This window comes from Zonotrichia albicollis, chromosome 18, assembly GCF_047830755.1.
Source record: "Zonotrichia albicollis isolate bZonAlb1 chromosome 18, bZonAlb1.hap1, whole genome shotgun sequence".
NCBI classification, from domain to species: Eukaryota; Metazoa; Chordata; class Aves; order Passeriformes; family Passerellidae; genus Zonotrichia; species Zonotrichia albicollis.
Genome location: NC_133836.1, coordinates 4,200,445 through 4,222,656, shown reverse-complemented (window position 1 = coordinate 4,222,656; position 22,212 = coordinate 4,200,445). Strand labels below are relative to the sequence as shown.

At 56.3% G+C, this 22,212-nt stretch overlaps 1 protein-coding gene across 2 annotated transcripts; it reads right to left on the bottom strand.

The window, feature by feature from the left end:
• Positions 1-522: 522 nt before the first annotated feature.
• On the bottom strand, positions 523-21,434 carry ACACB (acetyl-CoA carboxylase beta). 2 transcript variants are annotated; one of them, XM_074554198.1, is made up of 53 exons: positions 21,305-21,434; positions 20,567-20,973; positions 19,781-19,907; positions 18,996-19,134; positions 18,609-18,718; positions 18,414-18,495; positions 17,929-18,027; positions 17,562-17,671; positions 17,203-17,313; positions 16,835-17,044; positions 16,341-16,511; positions 15,943-16,104; positions 15,601-15,764; positions 14,932-15,082; positions 14,752-14,855; positions 14,088-14,169; positions 13,391-13,536; positions 13,163-13,313; positions 12,951-13,085; positions 12,401-12,547; positions 12,136-12,324; positions 11,710-11,810; positions 11,542-11,630; positions 11,339-11,463; positions 10,931-11,044; positions 10,735-10,848; positions 10,315-10,404; positions 10,102-10,220; positions 9,735-9,872; positions 9,237-9,333; positions 9,037-9,144; positions 8,801-8,857; positions 8,173-8,214; positions 7,889-8,104; positions 7,658-7,813; positions 7,159-7,365; positions 6,544-6,699; positions 6,165-6,287; positions 5,580-5,849; positions 5,154-5,251; positions 4,902-5,022; positions 4,629-4,739; positions 4,276-4,419; positions 4,074-4,194; positions 3,832-3,928; positions 3,569-3,665; positions 3,228-3,363; positions 2,748-2,925; positions 2,521-2,633; positions 1,835-1,989; positions 1,516-1,686; positions 906-1,042; positions 523-797 (listed from the first exon to the last, which is right to left on the bottom strand). In XM_074554198.1, the coding sequence occupies exons 2-53, from the start codon at positions 20,962-20,964 to the stop codon at positions 668-670; spliced, it is 7,119 nt and encodes a 2,372-aa protein (XP_074410299.1). In that variant the 5' UTR covers positions 20,965-20,973; positions 21,305-21,434; the 3' UTR covers positions 523-667. The 2 variants fall into 2 exon arrangements, with proteins under 2 accessions (XP_074410299.1, XP_074410298.1); XM_074554197.1 differs by having other exon boundaries at positions 11,339-11,630.
• Between the last annotated feature and the right edge of the window lie 778 nt (positions 21,435-22,212).

Here is a 22,212-nt window from a genome sequence, read left to right as displayed (position 1 = left end):
TGCTCTGCAGGAGCCAGAAAGGACACGAGATGGGTGAGAGGCACAGCCAGGTCAGCCAAAGCCTGATGGATCCTTGGACATTCCCAAGGGAGCAGCTCCCAGATTAGCTCACTGAGGTCTTTCCTGGACCATCAGCTATTCATGGCCACATTTATTGTTTGCCCCCCAGTGAGGGAAGGGATGACAGAAATTGCTCCTCACACTTTATAAAGCATCACTTGGAGGCTGCTTCTCATTTCCTGCTCTTGGTGCCTGGTCAGCTTGAACCCAGCCAGCTGGACACTGGCCCTGGCCAGGGGTCTGTGCCTCCAGCTCTGTCCAGTCTCATGAGATGTGTCTGACCTGGTGCTTGTTTGAAACACCAAGGGCTGGCAACTAAAACAGGAAAATATTTTGGATTCTTTTTAAAACCAAGTTCTGCACCAGGTCCAGATTCCAGGCTTGGCTCAGGACAAGTTCATCTTCTGGCAGCACCCCCAGTGCCAGAGAGGACTGCATAGATGGCAAGACCATCTCCATGGCTTAAAATACTTAAAAGCACTGGTGTCCTTTATTTAGGCACATAAGCAAGAGTCCAAGGCTTCAGTTCAAGGGCTGAGGAGCCAGGTGGGCAAGTGAGGTCTGGCTGTGTCCTGGTGCTTCTCCTACCCTGTGGTGATTGTCCAGATCAGCAGGGATCATCATCAGTGTCCACCCTGGACAGGAGATGGGCGACCTGGGCCTTCTGTGGGCCGGTGATGTGCTGAGCCATCTGCACGATGCAGTCCATGGTCAGCTCAGGGTTGGCCTGGAGCAAGCTGCAAGGCACAGGGCAGAGAGAGACTGAAGTGAGAACTGCCTGGTCTCCATCACCTGCTGTTCCCATCCCAGGGACCCCTTCTCATCCCAGCTCCCACAGCACTCACCTCCGGATGTGCTTGAGGATGTAATCCCGCTTCAGGTACTTGATGTTCTGCCTGATGGCTGACTGGGTGCCATCCTCCTCCTGCATGTGCTTCTCCAGCCACTCCACCACCACCTGGTTGTTGTCCCAGAGGTAGCCCTAGAGAAAGCAGCACTGTGGGCAGGGGGTTCTGCTGCCTGCACAGCCTGAGCCCTCCCTTCCTCCTGGAGCCTCAAATCCAGGCCATGGGATTTTTCTTCCCTGACCTGCCCCTATTGGCAAACCACTTAAAAAGCAAAGAGGTAAAATATGGTTCCTTTGCATGTCCTGCTTCCTGAGGCAGGCACAGCAACATGTGTGTCATTTGAGAGCAGCTAAAAAACCCACTTTTGCCCTGGGAAGTAAAAAATGTTTATTTGTGGACTAATTTGCCATCACTGAGCACCAGCACTCAACTGGAGTCACCTGATTTGAAGAGCCAGCCCCAGCCCAGGGCTGCTTCACCGCCCATCCTCACACATTCCCATCACACACTGAAACAGCACTGAAACCTCTGAATGGTGGCAGAGCAAGGTGAGATCCCTCGGGATGCCCTGACTGGAGGTGCCTCAGGAGGCCGGGGCTGGGGGTACCTTCTCAGCTCCTTCCGTCTCCATGAACCAGCGCCGCAGCATGGACTGGATGTGGATGTGGGTGAGCTCGCTGTTGGCCTTCAGCACCTCCCCCTTCACCATCTCCTCCAGCAGCAGCCGCCGCAGCCGCCAGTAGAGGAAGGAGCGGGCGCTCTTCCACTCCAGGATGTCCTGGGGAAACCGGAGCACAGCCCGGGTTTGCCGGCGGCCGCTGGCTCCCGGCTCCGGCGGGATGGAGAGCAGAGGGCAGGGATGTCACAGGGGAGGGATTTTCCCCCCACCTTTGACCCTCGGAGCCCCTCCCCGGTGCCCGGCTCACCGTGATGACCCCTTTCTCCTGCATGCGGCCCGGGGTGTCGTGCAGGTCTGCGAAGCGCACGGCCACCTGGTGGTACACGGGCAGCAGCAGCTCCTCCCGCGCCTTCAGCTGCTGCTCCAGCTGCTTGCGCTGCGCCTCCGACAGCTCGGGGGAGCCTGCGGGACACAGCGGGCTGAGCAGCCCCCCCGGTGATGCCACCAGGGCGTCGCCTCTATGCTGCCACATCAGCCACCATGCCCAGTGCCATGGTTCTTTCCTTGGCACACTGACACCAGAGTCATACAAGCCATGGCCACGAAGAGGTCACACCACACTCAGTGCCTGCTACATGAGAGGGGAGATGGCATTTGCAAGGGCTTTGTGGGACCATGTTGTAGCAGGCTGGAGAGACATGAGGGAAAAGAACTCCCAATGCATCAGGAATCAATTCAACGTGGCCATGGCCATCCTTCATCTCAAAGCAGGGGAGAAGACCCCAGCCCCATTTAACCCATTGACAGAGCCCCCAGGAGATACCAGGTGTTCCAAAGTACCACCACATCCTCTCAGCTCCACCAACAGAAAAGACAAAATGAGTTTTCCCAGAAGGACACTAAAGGACTCCTGGTGGTTGCCACCAAAGTGCTTGAGCCTCATGTTTAACCTACCACCACCAATGTCCACAACCCCAAACTCCCCTTCCTTACCCATCTGTTCAACAAGCTTGGCATAAACTGTATCAATCCTTCTTATGGTCTTCACCAGATCCTTCTTTCTGAACTTGATCTCCACTGTTCCTCCAGGCTCCAAAATGCCTCCCCTGGAAGGGAAGTTTGGTAAAGCAAGGACTGGTATGCATGGGAGAATAAATCTTAGGACAAGATGACACACACAGGTATTTTGGATGACCCACACAAGTGTTCAGGCTGCTGACCTGCTCTCCTTGTCAGCATAGAGCTCCACGTGCAGGGGGTTGATGGTGGAGTCGATGACCACCCAGGAGCCGCCGCGCAGCTCGGCGTGAGGGGGGATGTACACCAGCACCGGCTGCTTGAAGTCCCGCAGGCTGTCCACGATGAAGGCGCCAAACTTCAGCATCTGGTCATACATGTCTGAAAGCCAAAGGGACTCAGGGGCTGGGTGTCCCAATTGCCACTGTCCCAGCCTCCTCCCAGCTGCCCAAAGCCACCTTGACTATTGGAGAGACAAAGCAGCCTGCAAAACCAGCCAGCAGGAAGCCACCAACCCCTGGGATCTCTGCCCTGTGATCCCCCATGACCTCCCCAACCCAACCCCGCATCCCAGAGTGGTGCATGCCCTGGTAGCCTGGGCCATCCCAGGACCCTGTGGGGTGGCAGGGGTGACAGAGTTTTGTCACACACCATGGGAATGTGGGCATCCCAAGCACAGGTACCTTTCATGCCGCTGGAGAAGCCTCTCCAGTTGGCAAAGATCATCAGCGGGAGGTGCTCCCGGTTGAAGTCCCGAATGGCCTGGGCTGTTTTAAAAGCAGAGTCTGGGAACCAGACCTGTCCAGCCTGCTGGATTATCTGGAAAAGACAGTGAGCAGCTGAGACTGTGCCAGTTCTTCCTGGCATGCTGCATGAAACAGCAGGAAGAAAACGAACTGACCCAGCAAGCTTGATTTCACCCAAATTAAGGAAAATTATGCCCAAGGATCATGCTGTGCTATTACTCCTCCCTTCCCCCCATTTCCTCCCAGATGCCACCTGGCTCCAGCTGTACCCCACTTACCTTTGCCTCTGAGTCCAGGTTGGCAGGGTCAGCAGGTATTGTCACCTCCACAGTGCGGGTCTCAACAGCGATGACACCCACGGGGAGACCTCCCAGCCTGTGGCAGGGCAAGGGGGGCTCAGCAAGGCCTGTTCCCCTCCACCCCAGCCCCACCAGAGAGCTGCTTCCTCTCCACCATCCCAAAAGCAGTGCCACAGACAGGCCTTGAAGGTGAGGGGCCACACATGCAGGATCCCAGCTCCATCCCCTGCTCCTGGCAGTACCTTGCTCTGCCAACCACCACGGTCTGAGCCCATGGCTTCATGATCTCCATGAAGCTGCCCTGGTCGAAGAAACCGCTCTGCCAGGTCCCTTTGAGAGCTGCAGAGCACAGGAAAACATGGAGTGGTGCAAGGGCAAGCACTAAAAGGTTCCTGAGCACCAACCCACAGCCAAGAGCATCTTCTGCACCTACAGGATGCATTTGGGAGCAGTGCTGCAAAGGCCTTGGGTTGTTCTCACTTACTTGGATGGGGTCTCCCTGCCAGCATCCACCTGGGGTCATAGGGGACTTTGGAAGGGACAAAACCAATTTCTCTTTCAACAGGGTCAACTATGGCAGTGACAGGCACTGGGCTCTGGTTATCCTGTAAGGGAGACCCCGAGGGCAGGTCACCAGCCAGGTATGGGTGACATCCCCCTCCTTCCCCCCTGCAGCACCCTCCTACCTTGGGTATGTATGAGAGCCACTGCAGGATGGTGTAGACCCCCTCAAAGTCATCTGGGACAGTGACATGGGAAACACCGTTGTTGTGCATGATCTGCACTCCTCCCAGCTGGTTGTTGGATGTGTAAACCTCCCGTCCCAGCACCTAGAGAAACACATGGGGCTCTGCTGACACAGGAGCTGCTCCCTTGCTCTGTTTGTCAGCTCAAACCTCTGCACAGGCAAATTCCCTCTAGGCTGAGGCAGAATCTCCACCTCTATCCAGGCTGATGTTCCATGGGACAGGGAAGGAGCACACACAGGTAGTGGTGAGAAGGACAGTGCCATGGAGGACATGCAGCCAGAGCTTGGTACCTTGTTGAGAGCTGTGACACCTGTGAGGATGATGTGGGAGTTCTCCACCTGGATGACACGCTGGCCCAGCCTCACCAGGTAGGCACCGATGCCGATGGCACGACAAGTCACCTGCGCACACACAAAGGGACACCTGGGGTCACTGGGGCTGCAGCACACACCTGGAGAAGGATGCTGTGAAGGGCTTGTTGCATCCTGTCACCCCTCCCATGGTGACTTTAAGAGCCAGCAGGAGAGAGGGGAGGAGCAGAGAGGGGAAGGGCCCCACTATACCATGCTGATGGTCACTATTTCATCATAGGCGCGGGAGGACTCCCCAGCAATGGTACCAGCAGCTCTCAGGTTTTCCACCCCAAATCCATTGTCCATCCCAATGATGTCCAGCAGGACATACCTGTAGGGAAAGTGGAGCTGTGGTGCGGGAAGCATTCACCTGCATGATGTGCCTGGCAGGATGATGAGGTGGGAGCTGAATCCTGATGAGTTTAGGGTGGCTCTGTGTGTCTCATGGGATATGGGACTCACCTGGACTCTCCACCTTCCTCCACATGCTCACAGCGCACCGAGTTCATGGCACTGATCCTCGCATAGTCCTGGGGAGTCAGGTACAGGTACCTGAACCCCTGCAAGGAAAGAGGAGAAGGATGACTTGTGGAGCCCCCCACACACATGCTCACATGGCACATGGTCCTTTCCCAAACCTATCCCAAACTATGCTGTGCAGCAGCTCAGGGACCAGAGCTGGACAGAGCAGCCATGCCAGCACTGACACCTTCACCTCCACCACATGGGAGAAGCCAAAGGAACCATCCCCACGGTGCTGGGTGCAGGTGTGGCCTCAATCCCTGCTCTAATCCCATGGCCTGACATCCCACTTTAACTCTGCTCATCCCTTCCCCAGCTGGACCCTCTGCTGTTTCCTGTGCTGCAGGAGGGGAGGTGCCCACACACCTTCAAGGGCTCAGCTGGGTCCACCCAGGCCACCTGGAACATGTGTTTGATCTCCTCAGCGAAGCCGATGCGGGCGCCGCTGTTGGCAGCGATGTAGATGCGGGGGATGCCCTCGGCCCGTGCCAGCTCTGATGCCCTCAGGAACACCAGGTCCTCTTCAGGCCCAAAGGAGCCAATCTTGTGTGTGATGTCATTGCAGATGAGCACAATGTCCCGGCCTTTGGGGTACTCAGGGGTCCTCAGCTTCATTTTGAAAGCAACCATCCCCACCTGCCTCGAAACAGCACAAGGTTACACAGAAGAATCTCCAGAGAGTCAGAGAGCCATTTACAGAATCACAGAATTAACCAGGCTCGAAAAGACCTCCAAGATCACTGAGTCCAATGCTTGACTGATCACCACTTTGTCAACTAGACCAGAGCACTAAGTGCCATGTCCAAGAGACACAGGGGCTGAGCTGCAGGTGGCATTAACCATCAGACAAAATGGTTGAGGAGCATCTCCCAAGCTTTAAACACAGCCAGATTAAGCCACCAGCCATGCCCACCTGCTTCCTCTGCCCAATTCCAAACAATTCCCTGCTACCTCGTTCCCTCCAGGGACCCTGTTCATCTGCACAAGGTTCCCCTGAGAGTCCAGGACCAGCTCAGTGTAGGTCATGATGTCCTTGGGATACAGGTCCGAGGAGCCCCACAGCTTGAAGAGAGCCTGTGAAGACACAGCATGTTGCTTGGAATGGTTTAGCTTGGAAGAGAACTGAAAGACCATCTAGTTTCAGGAATTCCAAGAGCTAGGAATTGGTTTAGAAATGTTTCATATAACCAAAAATGTTGAAGCTTGGGCTCTTTTTGTTTTCTCATTTGACAGCCTGATGAGAGGGACCTTTTCCTCAGGTGGGAATATTTGGGGAGGGTAGGGATAAGGAGCAGTAATTTGGAGCCTCTTTCTGCTCAGCCAGACTCACCTGCCTGATCATCTCTGGGAAGTCATACACGTAGGTGGTGCCCAAGGACTGTGCCTGGAAGCGCTTGGCCTGAAGCAGGTCCTTGGTGACATAGGGGGTGTTGATGAGCATCCCGTGCTGCGGCCCCTGTTTGTCCCCATATGACTGGAACGTGATCTGGAAAGGAGAGAAGAGCATTGGTTGCTTTCCCTGGATGTCATGGTGACTCTTCTTCTGGAGCACTGCTGAGCCCTGCTTGGTCAAGGCGATTTTCCACCCTTTTTTTTGCTGTTGAGGGGACTGTCACACTGATGTGCTGCCAGTACTAGTGACACCCTAACACTGACCATCACCTCAAGCGCTCAAAACTGCCCATCTCCACACCAGCATCAACCTAAGGAACCCAAATGGATAAAGCTCAGCACATTTAGAATAAAGCACCACCCCAATTGGATGCAGACAGATGGATGAAACCAACCCAGCTGTGGGAATGCTGTTGGAAGTTTGGGGGCTCTGGGCAGATCAGCACTGCAGGTTCACAAGGAGTTTTTCAGAAGCCCCCCTAAAGGTCTGCTGGAGCTGGCAGCACTCAGGCAGCCATGGTTGTGTTCCTGCAGTCACCCCTGGGTTACTCACGCTGCCAGTGCCGGGGTCCCTCACTTCCTTGTAGAGGCTGATGTCCAGGTAATATCCGGACTCGTTGGTGAGGAAGAGGCGGATGGGGATGGCGGTGGTGGCAGTGGGCGTCAGGCGGATGTTGATCTTCACCTCAGCCTGCAGCACACGCAGCTTCCAGAGGCGGCTGCCGTAGCGCATCACCATGGAGCGCACCGACTCCTCAATCTGCACAGGGGATGGCACAAAGGGGGGCTGGTGACCTCAGGGACAGCACTGAGCACACAACGCCATGGCTGGAGCAGCCCTGTTGCATGTCCACCCCAAACAGCCATTTCGGATTTGCTTTGGGTGAGTCCCTTCTGTCTCTTCATGGGCCTGGTGCTGATATCCACCCTCTCCACTGGGGACAGGGAAAGATGGTGGGGGCTGGCTGCCCATCTGTGTAGTGGTCTTGAGCACAGGGCATGACAGAGAAACTTCTCCAGGACAGAGGAAGCAGGACCCCCAAGAAACACACCTTGGACGGGTCCATGATGACGGTGGGCACGAAGTTGAGGAAGATGTGGTTGCAGTCAGTGCGAACGATGGTGTTGTTGAAAGCCACCTCCAGCTCATCCATGGCCTCCAGGAGCAGCCGCTCACCCTCGTTCTGCAGGTACTCGAAGGAAGCCTCCTGTGATGGAGCAGGTGGCTCAGCAGAGGCCAGGCCACCCCCACACCCTCACTGTGCCCCAGGGTGCCACCCTGCCTTGGTGATGAGGTCGGAGTGGCGCACGATGGCGCGGATGAAGAAGCGGTAGTCGGTGGCCTCGGTGCCCGCCTGGACCTTGGCAGCCCCCAGGTACAGGTGCATCTTGTGGTTGGCACAGGGGATGGCCGTCAGGTCGAAGTTGCACATGCGGCTCAGCTCCAGCTGGAAGGCGAGCGCCGGCTCCAGGTGCCGGTAGATCCGATCCTCTGCGAACTGCCGGGCACAGCCGTGAGCCAGGGCCGCACTGGCGCCGCGCCGGCACCGCTCCCATGGGATCTTACCTCATCCCTGGCTCTGAACGTGAAGAACTTTGGGAATTCTCTCTGCAGCAAAAGGGAGAGAGAAGGCAATGTGAGTAGGCCTGGCCCACAGAGGATTGTTGGTTCTCCATTGATTGATTCTCCATTAAAAAAAAAAACTTTGCAAGCTTTGTTCTCTCCCAAAGGGAAAAGGGCTGGGAGGGATTGATTAGATTGGATTTTAGGAAGGAATTGTTCCCTGTGAGGAAGGTGAGCCCTTGGCACAGGCTGCCCAAAGAAGCTGTGGCTGCCTCATCCCTGGAAGTGTCCCAGGCCAGGCTGGAAAGGGCTTGGAGAAACCTGGGACAGTGGAGAGTTCCACCTCATGGCAGGGAGTGGAACAGGATGAACTCTAAGGGCCCTTCTCACCCAAATCACTCTGGGCTTCTACTCTGTGATGGCTTCTAAAGGCAGCTTAAAGCTATGGAGTGGCTCTGCAGGAACCACGTTACTGGAAACATGAGCAGGATAAAGGATCATACAGGAGATAAATCACTCATTGAATTGCTCATTAATTAATTCCCAGCTCCTGAAGCACAGTGGGTCCATCCATCACTCAGAGCTGTGTCTGTAAGGTATTTATAGATGTCAGAATCTGAGCTGCACTCACCTGCTGGGCAATGAGGAACGTGATTCTCCGGAGACCATGTTCAACGAGGACCTTTTTCTACACAGAAACAGAAAATGCCACCAGTTAAGAGAGCTTAAACATCTCCACCAAGGGAGCAAACAAAACCTAAACTGCAGCATTTTGGGGTGCACTGCATGGAGAGGAGGCAGTGTCCTTGGGTACAGTGTTCTGGCTTGCAGGGTTTACAAAAAGAGGGTCCAGCCCCAGCAACAAACCTTGGACTGGGCAAAGGCTCTGAAGATGGGCACCAGCTTCTCATCTTCCGCGTGGTCAGCTGAGCAGAGCGCGATGTTGAGGATGTGGATTGGCTCCTCACAGACGTTCTGGCAAAAAAAACCCTAGAGTCAACCCTGACCAGCAGCATCAGTGCTGTCCCAGCACCACCTGGGGACACCAGCAGCAGCTTCATGCCCACCTTGGTGTCCTCCTCATCGTAGGTGGTGGCCTGTGCATCACTGAGGAGCCCACTGTCCGACGAGTTGGAGAAGCACCAGATCACTTCATCAAAGTTCCTGCCCAAATAGCAGAGGTTGGGTCACAAGCCAGCATGTTGTGCCCACCTCCTGCCTGAAGGGACAGCGCCAGGAACCGACTGTGACAGTGTGACAGGGACACAGGTACCAGCACAATGGCCCCACCATCCCACAGCAAACCCACAGCTTAAGAAATGCAGCTCTGGGCTCTGCTGCATTAATGTTCAAATATAAGGTGTGCCATGTAAGCTTTCCCCACGTTCCTCATGTCCCCACAAGGTAAATGTTGTACTGAGAATACCCAGTCTGCAGCTCCACTGGGAACTGGAGCTGCCTCTAACACCACCCAGCTGCCCCCAGCTGTGGCTCTTCCACCTCATTTTGCTCTCCTATGACCCAAAATGCACAAACTCTGGCCAGGTGTGTCCCTGCACCCCCACCTTTTGAAGTCCTCAAATCTGCGGAAAGCCACCATGACTCCCATCCTCTGGCTCCCGGGGCAGAAGCCGCTGTCCATGAAGAGCTCAGTGCTGTGCCGGGCCAGGTCAGGGTTGGTGATGCTGACAGGGATGGATATCCTGTCATGGGGAGCAAGTGTCAGCTCTGGGGAAGGCACCGTGTGGGACCACACAGCTCCCATAGGGGACCTTGACCTGGAGAGGGCTCATCCTGCTCCACTGGCAATGGGACAGTGTGGTGGCAGCACCCACTTTGCACAAAGGGGATGATACAAACCCCAAAGCTTTGTGAAAAGAAAAGCTTTGTGTCCAGGGGAGCAAGACAGGTGTGTGGCAGGGACCCCCGTACCTATTGGGGTGGGAGGAGGGCAGCATGAACTGGAACTCCACGAGGCAGGTGCCATCAGAGAGCTGCCGGTGCTGCAGGCTGTGCAGCTCGTAGGCGATGTACCCCCGCCGCACGTACACCTGTGAGGGGACACAGGAGGTACCACCTTGCCCCTGCCACCCCTGGGCCCCCCATGCCACCCTCAGGCCCCACTCTGTGCCCCCCAGGCCTCACCTCCAGCGCTGCCATGCGCACCACCCTGTTGGTGTGGTAGAAGAACACGGGGAGCACATCAAAGATGGAGGTTTCTGACAGGATCAGTTTCTGTGGGAAGAAAGGAAAATTTAGGGCAAGGATGAAGTGAGACTTCCCTGCTCCATTTAGGTGCAGGATTGGTCACCAGGGTGCCATGGAACACCCAGCCCACCATGGGGAAACCAGAAGAGTCAGACATGGATCCACACATCTGTTCCCTCCCAAATGGAACATGGAGCAATGCATAGGGACTGGGGTGCACCCCCTCCTCTGCTCCACACAGCCACTACAGCAAGGTTTTGAATGATTTTTAATTGTTTTTAAGACGAAACCACTTGCAGCCAGATCCCCTTCCTGAAGCCACCCAAATTCCCTCTGGAAAAACACATAATTCCCAACCTTCAGGTTCTCAGGGCAGTACTCATGTCCGTACATGTCGATAGCAGAGATGAAGATGGACTCAACCTGGTTGTGCCGCAGCTCATAGGAGGGCATGTGAGAGGCAATGAGCACCTGCCAGGGGAGAGAGGAGCTGGGAGCATGGGGGACAGGGATGGGGACAGGAATGGGGTGGCACTGCATGGTGCTGGCTGACCTGCCGGGCTCTCAGAGCCACTTTGGAGTGCTCCGTCTTGCTGAGCTGTGTCAGCTCATGGAGGATGGTTGTCAGCTCATCTGTCAGCGTGGGGTCACGGCCGCACAGCTGGTCCTGCAAGGTCACAACCACCATGGCTCAGCTCAGGCTCCTCACTGCGTGGGATGGCTTCATCCTGCACCCCAGCCCCATGCAGGCAAAGGGGACAAGACCCAAGACACTAAAATGGGCTCTCTCACCCAAGCAGAGTCACACAACACCACAGAGGGAAGATAACTAAAATAAAGCGATAACTAAAATAAAGCGATAACGAGGCAGGAATGGACGCTTCAAGCAATGCAGAGCTGCCTTGACTCTTCCCTGCCACCAGCCTTTGCTCCTGGGGTATCAGGCACAAATTGTACTCACAATTAACATGATCACCAGCTGGTTCTTCTTGGCCACCTGGGCATGGGAGAAGATGCTCTCCAGCACGGGGGTCATGTTGGGTTTGCACTGCTCCCGCAGGCTGATGACACACTTGTCGTAGTGAGCTGTGGGGCAGGGTCTGGTGAGCCCTGCAGCTCCTCCAGAGAGCCCTGCAGCTCCCCCAGAGAGCCCCGAGCCCTCACCATGCTGGAACTGTGTCTCCACTTGCAAGTAGCGCCTGAGCAGGTCCAGCACCACTGCCTTCATGTAGCCCCGGATGCCGCTGCGGTACCTGGGGAGCAAAGAGCCCATCATGCTGTGAGGAGGTGGCTGTGGGGGGACATGGGGGTCACAGACAGCACAGGGCTCACCTCTGCACCAGCTGCACCAGGCTCTGGGTGTTCATGAAGAAGACCTCCCGCTCAGCCTTTCTCTGCAGCGTGGCTGCATGGGTGTCCAGCACGCTGGCGATCTGTGGGGAGAGGGGACAGGGTCCAGGGTGGCTCAGGGGCACGAGGCTGCCATCTCTCCCTTTGCTTACTCCACTCAGAGCCTTTCCCTTATTTGTTTAGCTTTTTTCCCCCAAAGTGAAAAATGCAAAGTGACAAATGAATGTAAAAAAGAAAGGCACACATAGAAGCAAACACACATACAAAACCAAACACACATACAAAATATCAACCTCCACATATTTCCCTCACTCATTTCATTTGTTATAAAATCTTGGCAGCACAAATTGAGGCAGGAGCTCCCAGCTGGCTCCAGTGAAGGGGATGTGAGCCCCCTTTGGCACTGACCTGCTGGCTGGGGAAGCGGCAGAGCACGGAGGTGATGTTGCTGGCGTACTGCGCCATCACCTTCCGGATGGCCTTCTCCACAGCCAGCGGGATCCGTCCCGAAATGCTCGTCATGATCTCCTGCAGCTCCAGCAGGGGCAGGGCAGGGTCCCGCAGGGTCTTCATCAGCTGTGCCACCCACTCCTTCACCTGCAGGAGCAGAAGATGGTGCTGCTGGACTTGCCCTCGTGGCAACTGGGTGGAACCCACGGTGCCTGGCACCCACCTTGGTCTTGAAGTAGGGCTCGGGCAGGCAGTAGCCGTTCATGACGTTGGTCAGGTTGTCCAGAACGTTGCGCAGAACCTGGTGCTGCTTCTCACCAGTGATGGGGAGGGTCTGCTGGGCTGGGAGCAATCCTGTGAATGGCTGTGCCTGGAGAGGGCAGAGGGAGGTGGGTTGAACTGTTGTTGAGAGAAACAGAGCTCCTGAGAGCTGCAGCTGCCCCAGAAACCCAGCACAACCCATGCTTTGGGTCAGGTATGAGGAAGCACCTGACATTGAGCATAGTGGATCTGCCAGTGTCTTATGATGAAAATAACATGGAAAAACTGGAGGTTTTAGTGCTATAAATGCACATTTTTAGTGCATGCGAGCTCCTGCACATCGAGGAAGCAGAGTGGAGCAGCACTTGAACCCAAAGACAACCCAAGGACATAGCATGACCTTCACTGTGACGCCCCACTAGAGCAGCTCCTCCATTTTGCCCCCTAGGGAGCATTCCCAGGATGCCAACTGGGAGCTGGCAGGAGGGGATGGCAGCCCCAAGGAGACTCACAGGCTTCACTTTGGAGGGATCATCGAGCTGGAGGCGGGCGATGACGCAGCCAGCTTCCAGCAGCGTTCCCGGCCGCTTGACGTAGTTCAGCTTCCCTGCCTCCTCCACCGTCAGCGTCATGATGATCTTCATCACCTGGGGAGGAAGAGACACAGTCACCGAGCCAGCAGCACCAAAAATTCTGCTCCTCCAGCTCTTCTGCAAAAGCTCACCTCAATCTCCGCATAAACCTTCCCCTCGTCCACGTGGCCACCGTCCTCCACCATGTACTGCAGCAGCTTCCCCGCGCAGGGTGAGCGCAGCACCGTCGGGTCCTTCTCCTTCTCGAAGGTGCACGTTTTGTTGCCGATGGTGATCCGGTACCTAAGGGACAGGGAAAGGTGTCACCAGCCAGCTGGTGGCCATCGAGGAGGGGAGATGGTGGCCCTGGCAGGGGGTACCTGTCAATCTCCTCTTTCATGTAGGTGGTGTAGCTGCAGCCGTCATAGGAGAGCAGCAGCCCCCCGTCGTTGAGGCGGTGTACGTCGATCTCAATGTGCGTGCGGTTCATGATGACCACGTAGGTGGTCAGCGACTGGCGGGCCACCTGCGGGCAGGGGACACCCTCAGTGCAACCCCAAAACACACTGGACAGCAAGGCTGGGGGCTGAGGAAGCACCTCCCCATGGGCTGCTGCCACGGGATGGGGCTGTGCTGGGAAGGCAGGAGACACAACCTCAGGCTGCACCCTGCTCAACTCTGCCCAGAACTGGTTTAACTCAACTCACAGCCCAGAACTGCTTTAACTCAACTCACAGCCCAGAACTGCTTTAACTCACAGCCCAGAACTGGTCAACACATGGCTCACCTGCCACTTTCATGGTGAGTAAGGAGTTTTGCATGAAGTCCAACTAATTTGGTTTAAAAGCAAGAAAATGAAGTCCCTTAATAACTCAGGGCAACGGGGTGTATGAAAATGTCTGTCAGGTTAAAATGAGGTTATTAAGGTTATGAGGTTATTAAGCTCATTTTTATGTTGCCCATTTTTAAAGCACAGCTCTGTATTTATTTCAGTTTTCTCCCCTGGGACAGAAGCATGTCCTTGACCCCTTGAGAAGCACTGTGGCTGATTTGGGGGCAGCACAGCCCTCTTCTCACCTGCAGAATGTACTTCACACCCTCATAGAGGAGCTCCACATCAACAATGTTCAGCAGAGAGGCTGCTGGCAGCACCTGGCCCCTGAAAAACAATTGAAGGATCAGGCCCCAGGGCATTCCCAGTCTCTCCAAGCCTATGGGATGCCAGCAGTGCTCCCAGTCCTGGTGGGAAGGCACAATGGTGAGCAGAGGGGACAAGTGTCAGCTTTAAGTGACCCACATGAGCACCATGCTCAGCCAGATTTGGAGGGAGGCCAGGCACTGGGAAAACACTCAGATAAGGCACATGGGAGAGCCCTGGGAGTCCTCCAAGGCTGGAGGAATAACCTTGATACTCAACAACAAAAGCAAACTGCAGAGCCAAGCCACTTCCCCTTGGAAACTGTTTTCCCAGCCAGGGGAAGCCTTTCCTACTGTCCAGACAAGCTGATAGCTGAGGATCCAGATACTCCTGTCCCTGCCTGTCACAGCACTACTGTCACTGAACTTGTAAAGCAAAACTGGAAGGAAGATGTCCCAGAACAACACTTAGGTCTCCACTGTGACTGCCCCAATCCTGGAATTCCTCAAGGCAAGGTTGGATGGGGCTTGGAGCAACCTGATCTGGTGGAATCAGATGATTCCACATGACTGAGCCCCACCCTGTGCAGCCCCCACTCCTCACCTCTCCAGCGTGTGCAGGAAGTCACTCATGCTTGTTCTGAAAGCAGCATCTGCCACATGCAGGGCACCACAGACAACCCCCAGCATCGTGTCTGGCTTCTCGGCCTGTGGGGGCAAAACCAACAGGGTTTGGGTTTTACCCCAAGGGAGGGGAGTGGTGACCCCAGGGCATCACCCTCACCTGCACTTTCTCAGCAATCAGGTGGTCCAGCCAGCACGTGTGGATCTCGTTGTTCTGGAAGCTCTCTGTCTCCAGCAGCTTGATCAGGTACTCCACCGTGGTGCGGAAATCTCCACGGATAGACAGCTCCTTCAGGGCCACCACCATGTTCCTTTCAGGCAGAAAAGCCCTTCATTAATGACTGAGAAGGTGGCACTTGGCTCCCAGCAGAGGGAACTGGGGAGTTTCAGGGCCTAGGGTGATGAGCTCCTGAGGTGATGAGCTCCTGAGCCCCCAGCATCTTTATAGCCACTGCATGATTTCGGTTTAAAGAGACCTTAAAAATTCTCTTGTTCCTACCCCCTGCCATAGACAGGGACACCTTCCACTAGATCAAGTTACTCCAAGAACCATCAGCCTGTCCATGAAACTGCTGCTCAGTTCCTGATGGACACTGCTGCTCACAGGCACTAAGCAATGCTCAGCAGATGACTTCAACATGACCTTGAGAAACAGGTGGATGAATTGGGGCTGTAGGACCACCACAGTCCAAAACATTCTGGCTTTGGCCAGACAGCCAGGTGCTTAGCACAGCAGCACCATTCTGGTCCTGTCAGATAAAAACCACTTTTCCCAGCTCACAGTTCCTCCCAAGGCCACACGCCCTCCAACTCATCCTGCCACACTCACGAGGTGGCCTCCTCCCGGTTCTCTCCCCATGAGAAGCAGTGTCCAAACTGGGAATCAGCAAACTCGTGCAGCCCCCCAGCTGCTGCCACGCTGAAGTAGCCCCAGACGTTCTTGCTGCTGCGGAAGTTCAGCTCCTGCACCGTCCCCGAGCTGGGCTTGAAACCCTGAGCCAAAACAGCAGAGATGGAGGAACCAGGATTGAGAATCCTGCAGCAAGACAGGGAAGTGGAACCCCCATGGACTGCACCGTTCCCATGAACATTGTCTGGCTGGGGAGGACCATGCCCAACTCAACCCCACGGGTGGCAGAGTCCCCTTGTCCCCACCCCAACCCCAGCTCACCTCCTCGGGGTTCTCGCTGGTGATCCGGGCAGCAATGACGTGGCCCCTGGGCACGGGGGGGTTGGAGGGGCTGTGGAAGGAGATGGGGGTGTCCCCCCAGGGGCTCTCCCCATACAGCACCCGGATGTCTTTTATCCTGTGCAAGGGGATGCCCATAGCAATCTGCAGAGAGAGACAAAGGCCTGAGCTGCCAGGGAGACACCGACAGAATCTGAGTGGAGAGTTCCCAATGGGAAGCCAGAGTAGAAGGAAAGCTGCCACACCTCTTTCACCTGCACCCTCCGTGCTGGGATATGGGGCAGCTTCCCTCTGCCAGGCTCCAGCCCAGTGCTCCTCCCTAAACACCCAAACTGCCTCCTCCAACACCCCTGGAGGGAGTGAGCCCTATGTGCAGCTACCTGCAGCTGGGCAGCCGGGAGGTTCACGTCCGCCACCATCTCCGTGCACGGGTGCTCCACCTGCAGCCGGGGGTTCAGCTCCAGGAAGTGGAAGCTCCCGTCCTCCTCGTACAGATACTCCACGGTGCCCGCACTGACGTAGCCAACAATCTGCGCCAGGCGGACAGCGCACTGCGGGAGAGGGAAACCCCTGCGTCATGGAATCCTGGTTGGGAAGGGACCCGCAGGATCGGCATCCAGCTCCTGCTTGTGCAGAGGACACCCCCAAAACCCCACCGTGTGCCTGGAAGTCCAAACGCTCCTTGGACTCTGGCACACTTAGGGCTGTGATCACTTCCATGGGGAGGCTGCTCCTGTGCCCGACCAACCTGGGCGGGGAGTCCTGCTCAGCTCAGGGGTCCCTCCCTTCCTTAAAACCCCAATAAACCCAGCCCAGTTTCCCATTAAAACTGGAAAACCCAGCCCTCAAGCTGCCCTTAGATCAGGCCACCCACCTTCTCCATCATCTCGGTGACAGCGGGGGCAGCGATGGTGGCTGGTGCCTCCTCAATGATCTTCTGGTGGCGGCGCTGGATGGAGCAGTCCCGGCTGAAGAGGGAGATGGCGTTGCCGTACTCATCTGCCAGGACCTGCACTTCCAGGTGCCGAGCGTGCTGCGCCACCTGCATCAGGAAAATGGGGGATCCGGGCGCCTCCGCCTGCACCTGCGGCGGGAGGGAGGGTCCTGCTCCGGCATCACCGCCCGAAATTCATCCCAGGACGGAGGCAGAGCTGCGGTGGGAAGTGGGAGCTGCCCCGGGTGGGAGCAGGACCCTGCCAGGATGGGACAGGAGCAGGGATGGGGGTTCCAGGCACCTCTCACCTGCCGGAAACTGGCACTGAATTCCTCTGCTGCCTCTACTTTCCGGATGCCTTTGCCCCCGCCGCCTTCTGCTGCCTTGATCATCAGGGGGTAGCCGATCCTCGTGGCCACCTGAGAGGGTCAGGGCTGGGGTGGCTGTAGTGTTTTGGACACCAGCACACCACCCTGACAGCCCACACAATTCCAGGCATCCCTGAGCAGGGTTATCCCAAGTGACATTCAGTGGGACAAACTGCTGCTGGCACAGCCTTGTGTCACTGTGGTGTGTGCTGGGAGGCCAGAAGAGCCAAGGCAGGCAGGCTCTGAGGAGGAATCATGGTGGGGAAGAGATAAGGAGCTGCCTACAGGCTCAGCTTTACCTCCAGGCCTTCCTCCACATCCTTCACACAGCCCTGTGCGTACGTCTCCAGGGGGATGCTGATGGTCTGCTGCTGATTCTGGTCCTCCTCGGACCACTGAGCCACCAGACCTGCAGATATGGCCAGGGCTGTGGTCACCACCAGGGTGGCACAGCTGGGGTGGCATGCTGGGTGTCCCCAGGGAGCTGAGGGTTCCATCATTTCCCTTGTTTCCTTGCACTTCATCTCCAAAATCCCCCTGCCCGAATCAGCCGCTGCAATGGGGTCCCCAATATGTGTGGCCAGATGGAGCAAGGACCCCCATCCTGGCGCTTGTTTTGGGGGCGAGGGGAGCAGGGAGGGTGTGGGGCTGTGAGGAGGCACTCACCACTCCCACTCCACGGCAGTGTGGGGATCTCCAGGGTCTGAGCCACGATGGTGGAGGCAACTTTGTCACCCAGCGCCCACATGGCATCACTGGGGGGACCTTTGGATAGGGAGAGAAGAGCTGAGGGGGTGCTCAATCCACCAGCCCATCCCCACATCACTGAGTTGGCCCAACAGGCCTTCTGCAAGTACTGGGGATGCAGGAAAGGAACCTCCCCAAACCCACTGCCCAGCTCAGGACTGGGAATCCCACCAGGTCTGCTCCCACACGATGTTTCTGTGAATACTGCATTAGCCTGAACATTACAGGGAAAACCCAGAAAACAGCAGGATTTCTGCCCTAGGAAACCAGCCTGAGGACTGCCACTCCATGGGCTGGGCATGCCAGAGGCACCAAAGGGGCACTCCCAGTGCAGTGTCCCTGGCAGTGACTGTGAGTGCACACACCAGCCCAACTCCCAGCATGGAGAAGCAGTGAGACCTCACCTAGGAAAGCTATCCCGTTTTTCTGCAGCAGCTCTGGCAGCTTGTGGTTCTCTGAGGCGTGTCCCCAGCCAGCCCACACCGCCTGGCACAAGGAGAAGCAGCAGTGGGTGGCATCTCCCACCATGCCCAGCTCCTCAGCACACAGGGACATCACCCCCATTGCAAGGAGGTGGGAGACACACAAATGCTCATTACCTGGACTGGGATCCGTTTGGAAATGTCCACAATCAGCTCCACGTTGGCGTAGTTGTTGTTGTTCGTCCCTCCAGGAACTGGCACATAGTGATCTGCCATCTTGATATATTCTGCAAGAGAGCACGGGGAGTGGTGGTGAGAGCCAGATCCCTGAGTCAGATCCCCGAGCCAGATCCCTAAGCCAGATCCCTGAACCAGATCCCCTTCCCAAACCCTCCATCCCAGGGAGGCTGGAGCAGGGAAAAATTTACTCCTGGATTTGGCTGCGCAGGAGTAAACTGTGTGACTCCAGGCTGTGCAGAGCCTTCACGTGCCAGGCAGGAAAGGGCTGCCCCGGCTCAGCCCCAGGTAGGGAACCTTCTTTTTGGGGATCTTTTCAGGAATTACCTGCGTTAGCCTTGAGGTCCTCGGGGGTGACCATGACCACGAAGCGAATGGCGCGCTCGTTGCGGAACATCTCGTAGGCCCAGCGGCGGATGGAGCGCATGCACTTCACAGCAGCGATGCCATTGTTGGCAATGAGGACCTGGGGACACAAGGACAGGGGGTGGCAGGGTGAGGCCTGGCCTTGCTACCCCAAGGGATGGCAGTGCGTGGTAACGTTCCTCACTCAGGGTCACCAAATGCAGGAATTGCGAGCATTCCCAACATGGGAAGAGATGAGAATCTTGACTCTGTGTCTCAGAAAGCTGATTTATTATTTTATGATATATATTATATTAAAAGGATATATTAAAACTATACTAAAGAATAGAAGAAAGGATTTCATCAGAATGCTTGAAAGGAAGAGAAAAGAATGATAATAAAATCTTGTGATTGCTCACAGCCTCGACACAGGTGGCTGTCATTGGTCATCAAGTAAAAACAATTTCACAAGCTGGGTAAACAATTCTCCAAATCACATTCCAAAGCAGCAAAACATGGAGAAGCTGAAGCTTCTCAGCTTCTCAGGAGAAAAGATCCTAATGAAAGGATTTTTCACAAAATATGTCTGTGACAGTAGTGCAGGGGCAAGGGGTAAGTGTGGAGCAAAGCAGGGGGAGTGTGTTAATCAGGAGCTGCCATTGCTCCAAGCCTGGCAGACACAGGACATTTGGGCAGTGCTCAAAGATGTCCCTGTGAAAAGCAGTGACCCCCAAGCCAGGCACAAGCAGGGATGTGTGGGGACAGACCTTCTCGATGACACGGTTGCCCCCAAAGCGGGTGACGAACTCGGCTGGGGAGGCAACAGAAAAATCCCGCTGCAGGTCTATCTTCCTGCGGCTCCTCTTCGTCAGGTGCAGCCCCGACATGCTGGGCCTGTGGTGGGATGTGGTGGCTGTCACTGAGCCCAGGGCCACCCCAGAGAGCCCAGAGCCACTCCAGTGAGCCCTCCCCCAGCCCCAAACCCCCTGCAGAGCCTGTCCTGCAAAGGTCACCAACCATATCTACAATGTGACTCAGGAAATTCTTTATTTGTGGAAGGATGGAAGAATAGCACGGATACTGCTGGCAGCACCACCTCAAACCCTGTGTGGCAAGAGCCACCGTCGGGCTGTCGAGTGTCACAACATGTCCCTGCAGCTAAAGGTTTGTTATTTTTAGCCACAGCAGAGCAGCTGGAGGAGGCAGGCAGCAGCATTTGGCTTCCAAGTTGTTTCTTCTGGATATATCAGCTGTGCTCCCATGGGAGCTTCCCAGTGAGCTGCCCCACATCCAAACTAGAGATTTTGGAGGGCACCCCCTGCCCTGGTTCTTGCAGGTGGCACTGCTGTCACACAGCCAAGGACACTCACTGGCTCTCCTCCCTCAAAGGGAGCAGGACTGGGGACATCACCTTGTGGTTCTGAGGAGCGCCAGCACACGAGCACCCCAATTTTATTTACCAACAGCAATGTACCCACCACAAGCACCCACCCTCCCTAACTGGGACATCCTTACCCGACCACGCTCCGGCCATCGGGGGTTGCCATCCATACCTGATGCCGGCGCTGGGCTCCAGAATGTCGCTCACGGTGGTTGGCTCAGGGACGGTACCGGCCACCCCGGCCAGGCTGCTGCGCCGCCGGCCCACCTTGAAGGCCGTGGCCATCACCTCATCATCGGAGGAGTTGTCGTCGAAGGAGCCCAGCACGAACTTGGCGAGGGCCGGGCGGCGCAGCGCCGCGGGGTTGTACACGGCGAGCTGCTCCTGCTCCGAGCCCGCCCGCCCGGCCCTCGGCGGCTGCTGCCCGCCCGGGGGGCTCTGCTGGCCCGGGGGGCTCGGCCCGGCTGCGGGGCTCTCCTCCGGCTCCTTCTCCTGCTCGCGCCGACAGCTGGACATTTTGGCCCAAAGGAGCAGCAGCACAGCGAGCAGGAGCAGCCCAGCCAGCAGCATTCACGGGCCCTGGTGGACGCGGAGCACTGCGGTCACGGCTGTGCCGCTGAAACCGCGGCCCCGTCCCGCAGCGCCCGGTGCCGGCCGCCGTCAGCCGGCGCGGAGCCCCGTGAGGAGCCGGGGGGGTGACACGGCCTGTCCTGCCCGGCCCTCATAGCACCCTCAGGATGGCGGTTCCTCACACGGGGGGGCGTTGAACGGGTCCCCCGAAGCGTGGTGAGTGCGGTGGATTATCCCCGTCAGAGTGGGCATGGGGGTGAGGGAAAAGCGCCTCACCTTCCCCTCAGCCCCTCACCTTCCCTCAGCCCCCCCAAGCTCCCCTCAGCCCTCGCCCCCTCACCATGGCTACCAGCCCCGAGCCCCCTCCTCGCCAGACCCCGCCGGGCTCCCGGGTCACTGCAGTGTCAGCGGTCGGTCCGTGTGTCCATCTGTCCCTCCCCGCTGTCCCCGGGCCGGAGCCCTCGCGGTGCTCAAGGGAAGCACAGGCCCCCCTCCCTGCCCGGCTGTTCCAGTTTGGTCTCGCACGTGACGGTCACGTCAAGCAGAAATATTTCGCTGCTAACGTGTCTGGAAAAGTTCTGCTGGAGATGAGGGTGGAGGGAGGGAGGGGGACACCCGATCCTTGGGGGACAAAGGTGCCCTGGCCCTGTGCCTGGTCACGGGGATGAGGACAAGGACACGCTCATGGGTTTGGTTCCCTGGGGGGAACAGGGACTCCCCATTCCTCCCTCCCCGAGTTAAAATACCAATGCAAGATCATGTAAACAAAGTCATTTTTATTTAAAAAAACACACTCGGAAAAAAAAACCCCAAGCAAACAACATATACAGCAAGGCCACAGACAGTGTCAATTCACTGGTGATAGTGTTAGCTCAGAGACAACACCAGAGGAAGGGTAACAAGGATATTCTATAAAAACTGGTGTGATTTAAAAAAAAAAAAAAAGGGCTCTTATATTCTATTAAAGGAATTACAAAGTCAAAGATGGGCTGGAAACCCAGGACTATGAAGTCAACACCTCTCCCTCCTGGAAATCCTGACAATTATTGCCAACAGTAGGTAGAAACTTTAATTTGCTCCCAAGGTGGCAAAGCACAAAGTTCCATCTTTTAAGATCTTAAAAAGATCTGAAGAAATTTGCAGCTATCAGTCCCTGAACTGGGAGATGTCGATGAACAAACCTTTGCTGCTGCCATCAGCAAGTACCCCCAGGTCCTTGGTCAGCACAGCTCACCTGTCACCCCGGTG

Excerpts from the sequence above, each read along its gene's own strand:
- ACACB (XM_074554197.1), bottom strand. The coding sequence starts at position 20,964 with ATGCTGCTGGCTGGGCTGCTCCTGCTCGCTGTGCTGCTGCTCCTTTGG. Across the intron at positions 19,908-20,566 it reads GAGCCCAGCGCCGGCATCAG|GCCCAGCATGTCGGGGCTGC; the intron begins GTATGGATGGCA and ends ATCCCACCACAG. Across the intron at positions 9,334-9,734 it reads AGATTTGAGGACTTCAAAAG|GAACTTTGATGAAGTGATCT; the intron begins GTGGGGGTGCAG and ends CTATTTGGGCAG.